The 18,117-nt window shown below is 47.7% G+C and overlaps 1 protein-coding gene across 1 annotated transcript; it reads right to left on the bottom strand.

The window, feature by feature from the left end:
- Nucleotides 1–1,509: 1,509 nt before the first annotated feature.
- On the bottom strand, nucleotides 1,510–17,725 carry LOC307076234 (CD151 antigen-like). Its single transcript, XM_079737156.1, has 8 exons — nucleotides 17,589–17,725; nucleotides 14,343–14,427; nucleotides 11,835–12,026; nucleotides 8,592–8,666; nucleotides 6,488–6,592; nucleotides 5,562–5,720; nucleotides 5,256–5,342; nucleotides 1,510–3,803 (listed from the first exon to the last, which is right to left on the bottom strand). The coding sequence occupies exons 2-8, from the start codon at nucleotides 14,424–14,426 to the stop codon at nucleotides 3,744–3,746; spliced, it is 762 nt and encodes a 253-aa protein (XP_079593282.1). The 5' UTR covers nucleotide 14,427; nucleotides 17,589–17,725; the 3' UTR covers nucleotides 1,510–3,743.
- Between the last annotated feature and the right edge of the window lie 392 nt (nucleotides 17,726–18,117).

Genomic DNA, 18,117 nt, shown 5'->3' with positions numbered 1-18,117 from the left:
CATCGCTCTGCTCTGCAACAGACACACTAGAACCTCAGAATCGATTCTTTACCTCCTCTCTCTGCCTCATGCAGGGACGGAATCTGATCATCAAAATGAACTACCAGCCCACCCTGCGTCCCGATTGGCCGCTGTAGTCCCCGCCCTCTGGCTGGTGGGGACCAATCAGCCATCTTCTGTTGGCAGTGAAAGGCTGCTTCAGAACGCGGTTCTCTCGGGAGACAACAGAAGACCGAGCGATACAAACCGAGGACACCTTATGCTCAGGGAGCACCTGTAGCTCCTTCAGGGGTCAACCTTCACCGTCAGGAGACTGTCTGGTCCCTCCCACCAAATAAAGCTAATCTGGATCCACAAGACCAGTTTGACCCCTAAATTAAGCTTTTCCACTTCCCTGCAGAGGCCCCCTGTAGCTCTGAACCACCTGATGTCTTTTATCAAGAAGGGCTTTACATGCTGTGTCCATTTTAAGGGTTGGATAGTTTTTGTGGCTCCAGAATAGTTTTATTTGGTGGGAGGACCAGTCTCTCAGAGTCAGACCCCTGGTGGGGGCTACAGGTGGTCTTACCTGTGCTACAGGTGGTCTTACCTGTGCTACAGGTAGCCCTGTGCATCAGGTGACCTCTTCACGTGTCGCTCTTCTTCTGTCCCACCCCCCAAAGTACCGCGTTCTGAAACAGCCTTTCACTGCCAGCAGAAGATGGCTGATTGGTCCCCACCTGCCGGGGGGCGGGGACTACGCCCTTGGGCCACGGGAGGGGGGCGGTCCCTGGTGTAGAAAAACTCAACAATTGTGTTGAGCAGTTCCTTTCCATTGCTGAGAGACTCTGAAGATGGTCTGCAACATCCATGCTTTACCCATTATTCTAATATTGGCCTCCACACACACTAACGCCACGTATGTTTCTGTATCATTTGCATCGATTTTTCAGTGAATTAACTTGTATTGCTCCTCTCTTCCCTCTCCTGGCTCCTTGTGGTCCTCTCCTCCCTCTCCTTGGCTCCTCTCCTGGACCTCCTCCTCTCCTCCCTGTTTGTTACTCGTCAGTTTCTGCAGTCAGCACCATGGAGCCGGTCCGCTGCTGCCCCCCTGTGTTCACCCAGAGGAACTGCAGTGGTGGCTCGAAGACACGTCGAGCCAAGCAGCACGACCTGCTAGTCTGGGATGAGGACGGAGGGTTGATTGATGGCCTGAGAAGCCATCATGGTTTACAATGGGCTTCGATAGCCTTCTGTAGTCCACGGATGACAAACTAAAACGACTCACGCCACAATGTGGCAGCTAATAGATTATAGATTAATGCTCAGGTAATACATTATATATGTAAAGCTTATTCTCCGAGGTCTTAGGAAGTCTTTGTGGTGGTGTGACCTGATAGCTTTGGTTGCTTTACTTGACAGCTTGAAGATAGTAACACAGTATTTTTCAGTGATTTACATAAACATTGACGACATAACATTAATAGGCATATAAACCGAGATAATAAATAAAAATATGAATGGAAAGTCATTTTCAACAAGTTTTATTCAAGCTAAAGTTCCATCGTCAGTCATAGCCAAGACACAATACAGAAGATCTTTGATTAATTGAGTGTTGTCCATTAGGCACACATTGGAATAAAGATCAGTCGGTCACCGATCTAGCCTCTCATGGGTCCGCTAAATACAATAAAATAACACATGACTTATATAAAAGTGAATACAATCTTCATTAAAAAATATATAAAAAGAAAGGTAACAATAAAACCAGTTCTCCCTGAGGAGATATTAAGATATTGAAGACGAGATCTTAATCCGCAGGCGTCGACACAAAGTTAAAGGTCACTACTTTGGCACTGGTGGATAATCCGTTATAATAAGACTATTTAAATGTTGTATAGAGGCACCGTGTTTCAGTGATGGAAGTCTACCGTGTGAAGTGATATGAAATGTATATGATAAGGCTTAAAAGGTATGTTTTGAATTCTTGATGTAGGCTTGGTGGCATAACATATACTGATATCATTTGATTGATCAAGAACCAGCGACCTGAGCTAAGCCCGGATCACAGTTTAATACTAAGGAGATCTCGAATGAAGCAAGCTCCTCAAGAGTCAAGAGAAAACAACACATTTATCGTACTCAATTTTTTTAAAGTCTGTAAAAAAAATACACATCATAAATACTTATCAAAAATATTACTGGCGACTAAACAGTGGAATGAGAGGCTGCTGGCTGAGGAGAAGGAGGGGTAACATCTCCGATCAATAGGAGAAGGCCACTTGATTAACACCCCCCCGCCCCAACCACTCTGTCCCAAACGAATAAAGGAAATTAACTCGGGTTAATGGCCATTTCAGTGTACCTTTCAGAGTTTTTGAAGGACCTTTGATGATTTGACTGCGAGAGCCGTCTGCTAGTAGTTACCTCAGTGAGCCGTCTGGGACAGGGCTTGTACATCAGAATGCATCATGGGAGTTTTTGTTTTCGATCCTCTGCCATTTTGAGAGGACTCCAGAGATTTGTATTACCGTAAAAGCCTACATAAACGTACACATACTGTATCCTAGGCTGTTCAGAACTTTGATTTTTTCCACGTCTCGCATGAGAAACACTCTCATGTTTAATACACAACACTGTCCCCCCTTAATGACGAATCATTTCACAATTAATTACTAAACAATGACCAAAACACCATGACTAGCGTTAAAGGGTAATTCCGGTGTAAAATGGATTTGGGATATGTTTTGTATGATAACGAGTTGAAACGTTCATTTTGGAGCACAAAAAACGCATATAGACGCTTTCTTCAGTTGGCTGTTTTTAGCCGATTCTATCAAAACGCTATAAACTTGGAACGATGGGGGCACTGGTTATGGTAAAAACTAAATCGCTATTTTGAACCACTTAAAAGGCTAAAAGTAGCCCGACACTTCTTTGGTAGTATAATAAGGGTCTTAACATATAAAACGAGGCATTGAGAACTTTGTAAGTGTACAGGTTGTTTATTAAAAAGGACATTTTATGCACACAACACCATCAGTAGATCACCCATCGACGCTATTTTTTTTTTAAGACTCGATAAGTAGATTGGGGAACACAGAGTTTGCGTGTGGCTGACGGATGTCACAATCTCTGTGTTCTTCAATCTACCTTTCGAGTCTTAAAAACAAAATGGCGTTGATGCGTGATCTACTGATGGTATTGTGTGTATAAAATGTCCTTTTTAATAAACAATCTGTACACTTACAAAGTTCTCAATGCCTCGTTTTATATGTTAAGACACTTATTATACTACCAAAGAAGTGTCGGGCTACTTTTAGCCATTTAAGTGGTTTAAAATAGCGATTTAGTTTTTACCATAACCAGTGCCCCCATCGTTGCAAGTTTATAGCGTTTTGCTAGAATCGGCTAAAAACAGCCAACTGAAGAAAGCGTCTACATGCGGTTTTTGTGCTCCAAAACGAACGTTTCAACTCGTTATCATACAAAACATATCCCAAATCCATTTTACACCGGAATTACCCTTTAACATTCTCAAGCTCCTATACTTCCAAAATTGAGGCGGGCGATGTGACGTCTCGATGTATTAGCCCTGTTTCCTCACTCTTTGCTGCCAAAAACTGATCTCTATACATACATTATTCTGTTGCCAATTCAATTCATTTCTCTCTGCATAATGGATAAAGAAACTAAGCTAGGGCTAGTGGACTACAGTGTGTTGACGCAGAGAGTGGATCAACCAGAATCCTTTTCCTTCTGCGTTACAGAGTGTCTGCTTTGAGACTCCGGTACAGACAGCAGGTGAACACCATGCCTGTGACCTGAGGGAAGCAGAGAGGAACACATTAGATGGCCGCGCACACCCCCTGAGAGTCAATCCTCCTCTCAGCGGACTGCAGCGCAACGTGCAGCGTGCCCACAGAGACCCACGCTGCAACGCAGAGACAACATCTATAGGCGCCTTTAAAGAGGATGAAGACGCATTGTAGGAACGGAGCGTGGCGACATAGGAGACACAAAGAGGTCGTGTGGATCAGCCCCATAGTGCGGAAAAATGTCTGGAAAGGCAAAGACTCAAGGATGAGACGCAGCTCAAGGACACAGGCTCAAGGACCCTTGTTGATATTCAATGCTGCTCCTTTCTTCATGTCGAGGACAAATCGGGCGGCATGTGGCCCAGCAGGCAGAGTGGGTTGGCCGGTAACCGGAAGGTTGCTGGTTAGATCCCCCGGAGTGTGGAGGTGTCCCTGAGCGAGACGCCCCCCCCTGACTGCTCCTGACCAGCTGGCTGTCGCCCTGCGTGGCTGACTCCGCCGTCGGTGTGTGATTGTGTGCATGAACGGGTGAATGTGAGGCAGTATTGTAAAGCACTTTGAGTAACCACTCGGTAGAAAAGCGCAACATAAATTCAGTCCGTTTACAACAGGTGTGAAACACTGTCCAGTGTTTAGACGACTCTATAAGACAAAACTCATATCAAATCAACCATTTCAGATTTATTTCCCTCTTTTCAACCACTGGCTGTTGAGATTATGAAGCAAAAAAAGGAAGACGATTTAACATACAACTTAGTTAATCGTGTTTAGACGACCGTGGGTAAAACCACTTCTAGGAAACATAATTGTGTGCGCCGGTCTGAAACCAAATATATTAAATGTCTCTCAAACGAGGAGACTATCTCCATAAACGGCCATCATTTACAACCACAATAAGCGTGAGTTCTTGCGTCTGACACATTGCCATCGGCCCAGGATTCTGCTGGATCAGTTATTATTAATTTGTTCATATCATTATATTGCCAGTTCTCCTTCTCAAATGAATGCCTCAAATGTTTTACAATACTGCACGGGGTTCTCAACAACTGATTCACTATTCCATCTTTCATACAATTAGTTAATGCTTGTTGTTGTATTGTTGGCATTATTCTATCCAAATATCGCCCAAACAGACTGAAATAAGGAAGCCTGGCTAAACAATACATAAACCCATTCTTTATTTAATACCTTGTCAAAAGGTACTACAGAAGCTGTCTGTTTGATATGGGGGAATTGATATAGCCTTGATATACTATTGATATACTGTACTATTGATCTACCAATGATCTACCATTGATATACTATTGATCTACCATTGATATACTATTTAACTACCATTGATATACCAGATCAGGTGGTTCACTGAACGCCTGTTCCTCACTGAACGCCCGTTCCTCACTGAACGCCCGTTCCTCACTGAACGCCCGTTCCTCACTGAACGCCCGTTCCTCAGCTCACCTGAATCGAGGCGATGACCACGCCCACCGTCCCAATGATCTTCAGGTGGTCCAGGATGAAGTCTTCCAGCTTGCTGACGCAGCCGCCCTGAGGAACACCGACCAGAGGAAGTGGGTTATATTATTTAATCAAAACAAAACACATTGATTGATTGATTGTTTGATAGATTGATCGATTGGATCTCTTCTGCTACATTGGTCTCTACGTCTTGTTTTATTGGATTATTAGAATGAAGGTTTTTTGCAACACTCCCAATTCCTTGTGACAGAACTGGACTCAGTTCTCAGGTTAGGGCCCCCCCCTCACCTCCACGAGGTAGATGTTGGAGGGGTGGTCCCGCAGGCCGCACCCCTCGCTGGGGCTCTTGCAGCAGGAGTCCGGCACCAGGCGGCCCTTAGCCCCCGCCGAGCGGACCCACACGCTGTCCGCCCAGTCCACCGACCGGTGGCTCCCGCAGCAATGGAACTGGAGGCACGCAGTTACACACACACACACACACACACACACACACAGGTACACACACACAGGTACACACACACACACACAGGTACACACACACACACACACAGGTACACACACACACACACACACACACACACACACACACAGGTACACACACACACACAGTTACACACACACACAGTTACACACACACACACACACAGGTAGACACACACACAGTTACACACACACAGAGTTACACTTCATAACGAGACACACACACACAGTTACACATCATAACAAGGCACACACAGAGTTACACACACACACACAGTTACACACACACAGTTACACACACACAGAGTTACACACACACACAGTTACACACACACAGAGTTACACACACACACACAGGTACACACACACACACAGAGTTACACACACACAGAGTTACACTTCATAACGAGACACACACACACACACAGAGTTACACACACACAGAGTTACACACACACAGACACACACAGAGCTACACACAGAGCTGCACATGGCCGAGCGTACTGGAGGGTTCACCGGAGCGAGGAGCGGCTGCCTCCGTCCGTCCCGATGACGGACTGACGCTCCAGACCAGTCGGTAACTTCCCAAATCAGAAAACGTTTTGGTTGATAAAAAGCGTCCGAGAAAATCTCTGCTTTGTGTGAAAGGCTGGGGGCGTGGCCTGGCGGGGGGCGGGGCCTGTCTAAGGGAGGGGCCTTGCTGGGGGCGTGGCCTGGCGGGGGGCGTGGCCTACCTCCTGCTGCAGCTTGTCCACTGCCCGGGTCACATGGTCCTGCTCCGCCTGCTCGTACTTCTTCACCATCGTCTCCCTCAGGGAGTGTTTCAGCTCCGCGTTGAGCTGCACGCACACACACACACACACACACACACACACACACACACACACACACACACACACACACACACACACACACACACACACACACACACACACACACAAGAAAGACAATATATTTTTGAGTGGAAGACGTGGTGGTTCTCCTGTGGTTCTGCTGTGGTTCTGCTGTGGTTCTCCTGTGGTTCTCCTGTGGTTCTCCTGTGGTTCTGCTGTGGTTCTCCTGTGGTTCTCCTGTGGTTCTGCTGTGGTTCTGCTGTGGTTCTGCTGTGGTTCTCCTGTGGTTCTCCTGTGGTTCTGCTGTGGTTCTCCTGTGGTTCTGCTGTGGTTCTGCTGTGGTTCTCCTGTGGTTCTGCTGTGGTTCTGCTGTGGTTCTGCTGTGGTTCTTCTATGGTTCTGCTGTGGTTCTGCTGTGGTTCTGCTGTGGTTCTGCAGTGCAGACAGGCCGCAGGACTCGTGACGGTGATAATAGGAGGTGTGGGGGGGGGGGGTTTCTATGGAAACAAGCGAGCATGGCAACCAGTGTAACGCTTGAAGGAGAGACCAAGGCCACAGAGGGACGGACGGTGAAAGGAGAGAGAGGGGGGCGGGCGAGTGGGCTGGTGGATGCTAGCATCGCTGCCATTTTGCACTCGCACCACTTTGGTTAGCTCGTCGATTAGCGGCTTCACGAGACACCGCTCGTTAAACAACGAGACAGTGAGCGGGGGGAGGAAGAGGAAGAGGAAGAGCCTCTCTTCCTGCTCACAGCAGCCCGGAGGAGGAGGAGGAGGAGGAGGAGGAGGAGGAGAAGTGGCGGCCTCTCCCCTGAATGAAGACTTAAAAAGCGTTTACACCACTCCTGGGTTGGTAGGATGACTCAGGACCAAGAGGGGGGGGGTAACCCCTCCTGTAATCCTGTTGTAACAGCTCGTCTCTGCCCTGTGAACACATGGAGGAGCATGGGAGGCAGCGGGCTCACGTCTGACCACGTTCAGCAGCAAACATGTCCAATTCTGCCCTTAAAAACCTTTAGTCGGCTCATTGCTGGCCCCATTGAGCTCCTGCATCACATGCTCAGTTTAACGAGTCTGTGATTAAAATAGAAACACTTGGCTGATGTGATGAACAACAACACCGGGGTTCGCCTGAGTCGACCAGAAAGTTATTTATCGGCCCACTCACAGGGCGGTGAATATAGGCGCTCACATCCCACTCACAGGGCTGTGAATATAAGGGTTCACATCCCACTCACAGGGCTGTGAATATAAGGGTTCACATCCCACTCACAGGGCTGTGAATATAAGGGTTCACATCCCACTCACAGGGCTGTGAATATAAGGGTTCACATCCCACTCACAGGGCGGTGAATATAAGGGTTCACATCCCACTCACAGGGCTGTGAATATAAGGGTTCACATCCCACTCACGGGCTGTGAATATAAGGGTTCACATCCCACTCACAGGGCTGTGAATATAGGCGCTCACATCCCACTCACAGGGCTGTGAATATAAGCGCTCACATCCCACTCACAGGGCTGTGAATATAAGCGCTCACATCCCACTCACAGGGGGGGTGAATATAAGTGTTCACTTCTGAGTTTGCAGTCACATAAACAGTTGCATTTGCCTAAAAATAAAAAGGCAGAAAATACTGTTTACTGTAAATGTACTGTTCATGAGTACTTCCCTGTCTATAAAGTGCACTTAAATTAACCCCAATGTGGTGCTGAATGCGCAACTGCTGAAAAGGGAAGTACCAATGAAGGAACCCAGAGGAGGATCCCTCTGCAGAGCAGAAAGCCGGCCGACGGCTGCCTCAGAGCATCCAGTGTGTATCAGGAGGATCAGAGGAGACAGCATCAGGACCACACTAAGCCTGGACCTCAGGCACCAGGGGACCGGGAGGTGGTGTTAGGGTGGTATCAGGATGGGTCAGGGTGGGTGTTAGGGTGATGTCAGGGTCAGGGTGGTGTCAGGGTGGTGTCAGGGTGGTGTCAGGGTGGTGTTAGGGTGGTGTTACCTGCTGGTAGTAGATGTAGGCCAGCACACCAGACAGGACCTCCAGCAGGAAGATACACAGCAGCAGCACGAAGTACTGGAGAGAGAGAGAGAGAGAGAGAGAGAGAGAGAGAGAGAGAGAGAGAGAGAGAGAGAGAGAGAGAGAGAGAGAGAGAGAGAGAGAGAGAGAGAGAGAGAGAGAGAGAGAGATAGAGAACGAGAGGGAGAGAGAGGGAGACAGAGAGAGAGAGAGAGAGAGGAGAGAGGACAAAGACCAGTAGAACAGGTGATAAAACATGTGGATGAGAGGGAGAGTATTGTGCGATGTGTTTGGATATATTTAGGCTTGATGTGATAAAGAGAAACAATATACATAGACTAACTGAGAACAGCTAGTATCATTTGTTTTAGTGGATGCTATTAGTCCAACACCCGTCAAAGGAAGGGTTTAGTGAAAATAGGAGATAAAACCGTGCGCTTTCTATGAATGCTGTTCGGTGGGCAGCTAACTAAACCACCAACAGCACATGCATTCCCTGACCGTGTACAACAGAAGGTCAAAAGAGGAATGTCCCTGAAAGATACAAAAGGTGGTCAAACTTTTTCCTGTTTTGTTTAAAAGTCACTTGAACAGAGGGACCCAGCGGTCGCCGTTGCAACCCTGCGCTTTTACCTGCCAACTTCCTTCGACTTAAAAAGGACGAATACTTCTGATACAATCGGAAGAATGCCAGAATCCCGTCGGCCCCTCGCTATCAGGGCTGAGATCCCGGCTGAGTGAACTCTGTTCGGATTTGATTTGATGGCTGAGGGCGATTACATCAGGCGGGCGGGGAGTTAAACCTTAAGGTTGTTATTGTCTGAGGTTGAGGAGAGTGGCTCCGCATTGTGAATCAGCTAGCTCTGACCGCTGGTGACGAGGGAAGGACGAACAACTACCAGCACCACGTCTGGAACACATGGGGGCAACGCAGGCAAGGGAATGACAGAGGACACGTCTCACAAACACAGAGAGAGAGAGCGAGAGAGAGAGAGAGAGAGAGAGAGAGAGAGAGAGAGAGAGAGAGACAGAGAGAGAGAGAGAGAGAGAGAGAGAGAGAGAGAGAGAGAGAGCGAGAGACAGAGAGAGAGGGAGAGACCGAGAGAGAGAGAGGGAGAGACCGAGAGAGAGAGACCGAGAGAGAGAGAGACCGAGAGAGAGAGAGAGGGAGAGACAGAGAGAGAGAGGGAGAGACAGAGAGAGAGAGAGAGAGAGAGAGAGAGAGAGAGACAGAGAGCGAGAGAGACAGAGAGCGAGAGAGACAGAGAGAGAGAGTGTATAAAACACAATTTCGTGAGACAGCGATGTAAACATCGAGGGCTGCAGAAGGCAGAAAAGGCCGGTACATGCTCTACAGAGAGGCTCGTAACACGATGGCCGCTCAGGCCGTTCAGGTGGGCTTTGTCCACAAGTGGGAACTCATTCACCATCGGCTTGTTTCAGGAAGCACACCAGGCCCAGTGACCACATCACTGGGTCACTCCTACTCACCAGCGCAGCACACCTTAGGAACAGCCTTCCTCACGCTTCACAGGTGAGGGGAGGGGGTGAGTTATAGAGCTGATGCTTCAAAGTATGAAGCATCAGCTCTTCAGTTCAACAGCCCTCCAGCCCTCCTGATGTGAGGGCACCTCTGAATATTCTTTGATCAAATAAAGGAAAGGCTAGTTTCAGGCCAATCTACATTGTTAGCACTTAAGTGAGTATATGAAGGCCGGCTGCTCGACAGAATAGTATGCATGATTACCTGCGTGATATGACGCGTTATGAAAGAAAAGGTATGTCAAATGATCTCAACTGCTACTTCATTGATGAAGGGAAACCGGTGGCATATCGGCTGCGGTCAACTGACTTTGTAGAAAAACGTTTACCACAGCAAAATCTGAAACTGTTTAGAGCTCTGACTGAACGGAGAGAGACTGAGATAAAGCTGTTTAACTTTCAGACCGCTCAAACCAACTTTAGGTCGCAGGCCAGGAGATAGGCTTTGTTAAGAAGCTATTCAAGTTTTTCCCACGGCGGCATCTTTGTTGAACTTTATCAGTCTACAAAGGAGATAAAGTGTCAATACTTGTCAATACTGACGCTTAACATTTTGGCCTTTGATAGCAATGCTTATGATGTTCATAAGCCTTGACCTGCTTGCTGTTCCTGCACTGTTACCCAGAGACCTCTTGTCTACAAGTCTATGAATAATTAGTCCTCATCATTTATTATGTATCACAGCCCAAAAGGGACATTGTAGGTGCTTGCCTTGTCTGACATGATTTTATAAAGACCTGAAAAGATTGAAGGCATAAATATGCAAGTTGTCGTTGGATTTTTTACTAAATTCAATTAATAAATCAAAGATCAAAATTAAATTCATCATTACAATTGATCAATAAACTGATTATTGAACTAATTGTTTCTTCACTGCATGCATGCACTGTATGCGTGGCTTGTGTTTGGCCCATGTGTGGGCTGGTTCCCTCGGTGTTTAAAGAGGGCCTCAGTGTCTGCAGCATGAGCCAACAAAGATCCACCAGACACACCCTCAGACAGGAGGAGGAGCAGGGGGGAGGAGGAGGAGCAGGAGGAGGAGGGAGGAGGAGCAGGGGGGAGGAGGAGCAGGAGGAGGAGGAGGAGGAGGAGGGGGGGAGGAGGAGGAGGAGGAGGAGGGGGGAGGAGGAGCAGGGGGGAGGAGGAGGAGCAGGAGGAGGAGGAGGAGGGGGGAGGAGGAGGAGGAGGGGGGAGGAGGAGGAGGAGAATGGGGGAGGAGGAGGAGCAGGGAGGAGGAGGAGCAGAAGGAGAAGGAGGAGGAGGAGGAGGAGGAGGAGCAGGGGGGAGGAGGAGGAGCAGGGAGGAAGAGGAGCAGGGAGGAGGAGGCGCTGGCTGGAGGCGGACCTCAGCCGGAGCCGCTCCCGACAGAAGGATTCAGTGCGCGGTGTTCCTGCTGACGGGACGTTTGCGCTCCGGTTGGCGCCGTGCTGCTGTGACGTCTAACATCCAGATAACACTGAACCACCGGCCAGCACTGCTCACTGGCCCGCTGTGCACTTAAGTCGGACTAAGGGGTGTTGAGCATCTTAGGCAAAGATCCTACAGTTAACCACTTATTTGAAGTATATTAATAAATGGGTTTAGAAACACAAACAGACACACGTATGCATGGGCAGCATGTATATAGATGTGTGCGTGCTTGTGTGTGTGCGTGCGTGTGTGTATAGAGACGGCCTCCCTCACCACTCGCAGCAGCCGCCGCTGCTCCTTGAAGGTGGCGCAGCATCCAAGCACGCCCGTCACCATGACGATGGCGCCGGCCAGCACCAGGATGTAGGCGGAGGCTGCGTAGGTCTTGGAGGGCAGCAGGCTGATGTACTCGCTCTTCTCCACCAGCGTCCAGACGCCCACGCCCATCACCACGCCCCCCGCCAGCTGGGGGACAGAAAGCTCCGTCACCCACCGGGTTCAGCAGGACCACCGCTTTACACTGCTTTACAGACTGCTTTACAGACTGCTTTACACAAAGGGTTCGGCAGGACCACCGCTTTACACTGCTTTACAGACTGCTTTACACAAAGGGTTCGGCAGGACCACAGCTTTACACTGCTTTACAGACTGCTTTACAGACTGCTTTACAGACTGCTTTACACAAAGGGTTCGGCAGGACCACCGCTTTACACTGCTTTACAGACTGCTTTACAGACTGCTTTACACAAAGGGTTCGGCAGGACCACCGCTTTACACTGCTTTACAGACTGCTTTACACAAAGGGTTCAGCAGGACCACCGCTTTACACTGCTTTACAGACTGCTTTACAGACTGCTTTACACAAAGGGTTCGGCAGGACCACCGCTTTACACTGCTTTACAGACTGCTTTACAGACTGCTTTACACAAAGGGTTCGGCAGGACCACCGCTTTACACTGCTTTACAGACTGCTTTACACAAAGGGTTCAGCAGGACCACCGCTTTACACTGCTTTACAGACTGCTTTACAGACTGCTTTACACAAAGGGTTCGGCAGGACCACCGCTTTACACTGCTTTACAGACTGCTTTACAGACTGCTTTACACAAAGGGTTCAGCAGGACCACCGCTTTACACTGCTTTACAGACTGCTTTACACAAAGGGTTCAGCAGGACCACCGCTTTACACTGCTTTACAGACTGCTTTACAGACTGCTTTACACAAAGGGTTCGGCAGGACCACCGCTTTACACTGCTTTACAGACTGCTTTACAGACTGCTTTACACAAAGGGTTCGGCAGGACCACCGCTTTACACTGCTTTACAGACTGCTTTACACAAAGGGTTCAGCAGGACCACCGCTTTACACTGCTTTACAGACTGCTTTACAGACTGCTTTACACAAAGGGTTCGGCAGGACCACCGCTTTACACTGCTTTACAGACTGCTTTACACAAAGGGTTCGGCAGGACCACCGCTTTACACTGCATTACAGACTGCTTTACACAAAGGGTTCAGCAGGACCACCGCTTTACACTGCTTTACAGACTGGTTTACACACCGGGTTCAGCAGGACCACCGCTTTACAGACTGCTTTACAGACTGCTTTGCACACCAGGTTCAGCAGGAACATCGGTTTACAGACTGCTTTACAGACTGATTTACAGACTGCCTCACACTCCTTTGGCTGAGAGAATACTGTTACATTTACGTTAATATTCGGGGCATTTAGTAGACGCTTTTCCCCAAAATGATTTAGAATAAGTACATTTGTCAGAAGAAAGATAAACCACAATATATGTCGATACAGTAAGGATGTTCATAGAACCAAGTTCCAAGCACTAACAATCACTAGGCTAACCCTAAGTACTATTCTTAAAGGGCACATATTATGAAAACCACACTTGTCCTGGGATTTGGGCTGTTGTTTTGGGTCTCTGGTGCTCCAACACGCAAATAAGTCTTTACATGATTTTTTGAGTGAGATATGCTTTTCTGAAAGTACCCCGACTATAGTTACCAAACGAGCGAGTCAGTTTCGGCGCCTACTCCTACGTAGGAAGCAGGCACATTTGAATATTATCACCCACTTCCCTGCCCCCCTCCAATCAGAGCAGAGAGACGATTTTGTGGACCAGCGGACGGAGCTGCCAGACTGGCAGGTCCGGAAGCTCCAGCGGGGGGAGCTCGGCGACAGTCCGGCAGCTCGGCTCCGGGAGTACCATCCCTTTCTCCTCCATGTGGCGGTTCAATCTGGACTCCAGAGAGTCAAAGCCAAAGTTCCTTTCACCCAATCCTTCTCAACCATTGGCCGAGAAATCCCCCACTACGAGTCTTTACTTGTTGTGGAAGTACCAGAGACGTCAGACGCATTCTTTATGATTCATAATATCATCTGAGGCGCACATAGCTTTTGGCATTGATATTAGATATTATATTATATAGATACCTATATATTATATTTTTATTATTATTATTATTATTATACTATATAATATTATATAGATAAAGAGCTCCGGGAGTCCGCAAACGGCAACAATCCCTTCTCCTCCATGCTGTGGATTCACTCTGACAGCTGATTGGTCAATGGGCAGCAGCTTATTGTGGGGAACCTTAGTTCAAACGTCGTAGAAAATCCCCAGTAACGGCCATACGTCTGAACGGTCTCTAAACCCTCTTATCCAGAACAGGAGGTTAAAGAACGACACCAGAACGTGGTCTCTGAACCCACAACAGGAGGTTAAAGAACGACACCAGAACGTTGTCTCTGAACCCACTCACCCAGAACAGGAAGTTGAACGTGAACAGCAGATACTTCAGAAAGATGGTCCCGCATGTCCCGCCCTTATCTTCGTTGGCTCCCATTCTGTGGAACACAAAGGTTAACAAAGGGTTAGGACTGGATATAAATCAAGGTAAGTTCTTATATTGACCTAAAAAGTGGTCCCGATAAGTCCTTATAAGGATTAGTTAAGTGGACTGCATTTATATAGGGCATTTGTAACCATTCATTCACCCATTCATGCACACATTCACACACTGACGGCGGAGTCAGCCATGCAAGGCGACAGCCAGCTCGTCAGGAGCAGTCAGGGTGAGGTGCCTTGCTTAGGGACACCTCAATACTCAAGAGTTACAACAGGATGTCGTGGCCGATAGTCGCTAGTTCGATCCCCGGCCCCTCCTCGAACTAGCGACTCTCCGGTGAATAGCAGATAAGTCGCTAGATCGGAAAGTCGCTAGCGACTTTCCGGTTACCAGCCAAAACATGCTGTCGTAACTCTTAGTGTTGTCAACATGAAGGCTCACAGCCTCACTGTCTACTGAATGGTGATGCTAGACAACATGTCCATTGTTGTCCAGAAGTATTACAACAACGTGTCTTTGGTGTGCAGTGATCATAAAGTAAGAAATCTGAATCCATCCCTAGAATGGATTCTGATTCTCAACGCTGAAACAGAGCGGCTCTGTACATTTTTGTGAATGCATTTAGAGTTGGATGATGATAACACACAAGGTTAGAGTTTATCGACAGACAGGCAACTCAAAATGTAAAACTAAATGTTCGGTCATATGGTTTTTCAGTTTTATTGTTGGCTACAGGAAAAGACTGCTCACCGTAGAAGAGTTAGAAAGATTAGATCACTGTGAGTCAAAGTGCCAGGCTTTTACATGTTTGTAGGTGAAATGAATTACACACTGAATAGGAACTTAGGGGGAACATAATCCTATAATGTTGGTACATAACCCAAACCTTCAACTAAATCGGCTCCACTCTTAGCAACTACATCAAAACATTTAAAATGGAATTAAATCAAGACATATTTCAAGAAAGAATGTATATACATATCTCACATTTAAATCAGGTAACCACCTGTAATTTGACACTGGCTTACTACACGAGATCACCGTGCTGATTTCTAACCCACAATTTTCTTGTCTTACTTCCCAGTCGAGTCCAGACCTGCCTGACTACGAGCTCTGCTAGTCTGCCTCACTGCCTGATAGGGCTACCCAGCGCCTTGTCTACCGGCTGGTTTGTCTGTCGGACAGAGCACGGTGATCTCGTGAGTGTAGTAAGCCGGTGTCAAATTACAGGTGGTTAACTGATTTATGTGAGATATGTATATACATTCTTTCTTGAAATATGTCTTGATTTAATTCCATTTTAAATGTTTTGATGTAGTTGCTAGGAGTGGAGCCAATTTAGTTGAAGGTTTGGGTTATGTACCAACATTATAGGATTATGTTCCCCCTAAGTTCCTATTCAGTGCGTCATTCATTTCACCTACAAACATGTAAAAGCCTGGCACTTTGACTCACTGTAATCTAATCTTTCTAACTCTTCTACGGTGAGCAGTCTTTTCCTGTAGCCAACAATGAAACTGAAAAACCATATGACCGAACATTTAGTTTTACATTTTGAGTTGCCTGTCTGTCGATAAACTCTAACCTTGTGTGTTATCATCATCCAACTCTAAATGCATTCACAAAAATGTACAGAGCCGCTCTGTTTCAGCGTTGAGAATCAGAATCCATTCTAGGGATGGATTCAGATTTCTTACTTCATGATCACTGCACACCAAAGACACGTTGTTGTAATACTTCTGGACAACAATGGACATGTTGTCTAGCATCACCATTCAGTAGAAAGTGAGGCTGTGAGCCTTCATGTTGACAACACTAAGAGTTACGACAGCATGTTGTGGCTGGTAACCGGAAAGTCGCTAGCGACTTTCCGATCTAGCGACTTATCTGCTATTCACCGGAAAGTCGCTAGTTCGAGGAGGGGCCGGGGATCGAACTAGCGACTATCAGCCACGACATCCTGTTGTAACTCTTGAGTATTGAGGTGTCCCTGAGCAAGGCACCTCACCCTGACTGCTCCTGACGAGCTGGCTGTCGCCTTGCATGGCTGACTCAGTGTTTACTGAGTTACCGCTCTCCTCCCAGCTGTTTGTTTTGTAGCCAGAGGGGCTAACGACCGAGTGTCAATTAAGCGTTGTTTGAGTTTCATTAACAGGAGCCCGCTATAGGGCCCCTAACATATGGTCAGCCCACCCCCGACAGAAGGGCCAGACAGACAGACAGACAGATAGACAGACAGACAGACAGGCAGGCATACAGACAGACAGACACACACAGGCAGACAGACAGACAGACAGACAGACAGACAGACACACACAGGCAGACAGACAGACAGACAGACAGACAGACAGACAGACAGACAGACAGACACACACACAACTCAGTAAACACTGAGTTACCCCTAAGATATCAACACTAAGTTACCCCTTAAGGTATAAACACTAAGTTAATCACTAAGTTACCCTTAGATTTAAATACTAAGTTAAACACAAAGTATAAACCCTGAGGTATAAACACTAAGTGAAGGAGGTATAAACACTGAGTTACTCTGTCTTAAACACTAAGTTACCCTGAGGTATAAACAGTTAGTAAAGGCGGTATAAACACTGTGTTACCCTGAGGTATAAACACATTCAGACCTCCCATAACTCACTTCACTGGCTTGGACCTTTGATAGATTTAATAATTAGCATATGCGTAATGGATCAACAATGTGGAAGAAGGGCTTACACTACTCAGAAACCAATCCATACGAACCATAGGACCAGGAGAACCCCACAGGAGAACCATAGGAGAACAGAACCACACATAAGAACCCTTGATGAGAACCCCACACAGAGCTGCAGGGGGTAGGTGAGCTAAAGCAACGTCCAGGCCGGGCCCCCCTCCTCTAACGGGGGTTCTCCGGTGATGCTCAGGATGACCTCTGATTCGGTTCAGGAAACCGATGCAACGATATCCCTGATTCGGATCGGAGGACAACGCGACTCTGAACGTTCAGTGGGAAGTGGTTTTCAGGAAGTTAGATGAGGCAGGAGGAGAAAATCAAAGTACAGAGACACAAAGCCCGTGGTGACGTCAATAAACCCCAGCGCACCGGACCACCGCGACCCCCAGTAAACCTTAACTAATTTCATCTATCCTATCTTTACCACTCACCTTAAGACGTCCTGCTGAAGGTAGGGATGTTAACTTCTCTCGCTCAGATGTATTTCATTCCCAGGTCGGCCGGACGGAAGGACGTTCACATGGGAGTCCAGGCAGCGATCTGAGCTCGGAGCGGAGGGGGGCCACCAGTCGGGAAGTACTGCTGCAGTGGATCCGAACGGCCGCTAGATGGCGGCACCACCCTCTGTGCTCCAGGGCGGGGCTCACAGCCGGATGGGCGGGGCTCACAGCTAGAGGGGTGGAGCTCACAAGCTTGTGTGTACCTGAATCCTCGGACGCCAGCCTTCCGAGTTGCACGTTTGACGTCACTTCCGGTCTCGGAGCATTTATAGCGTTCCTGTTCGTCTTTGTGATTGCGGCATGAAATTGGCTAGTCGTTGTTTATTGTTAGCTACATTAGCCTCTTTAGCAAACCAGCCCGAAAACAAACAACACAACTTGACATTGTATTGCACGCACAGCAAGACCGTGCAATTTATAAAGCGGAGACTGGAATAAAGTAGCAATGTAATCAAGTGTG

This window comes from Pollachius pollachius (genome assembly GCF_949987615.1).
Source record: "Pollachius pollachius genome assembly, chromosome: 5".
Classification (NCBI taxonomy): Eukaryota; Metazoa; Chordata; class Actinopteri; order Gadiformes; family Gadidae; genus Pollachius; species Pollachius pollachius.
The sequence above is the reverse complement of the archived record's forward strand: the minus strand, read 5'-3'. Positions and strand labels throughout refer to the sequence as shown.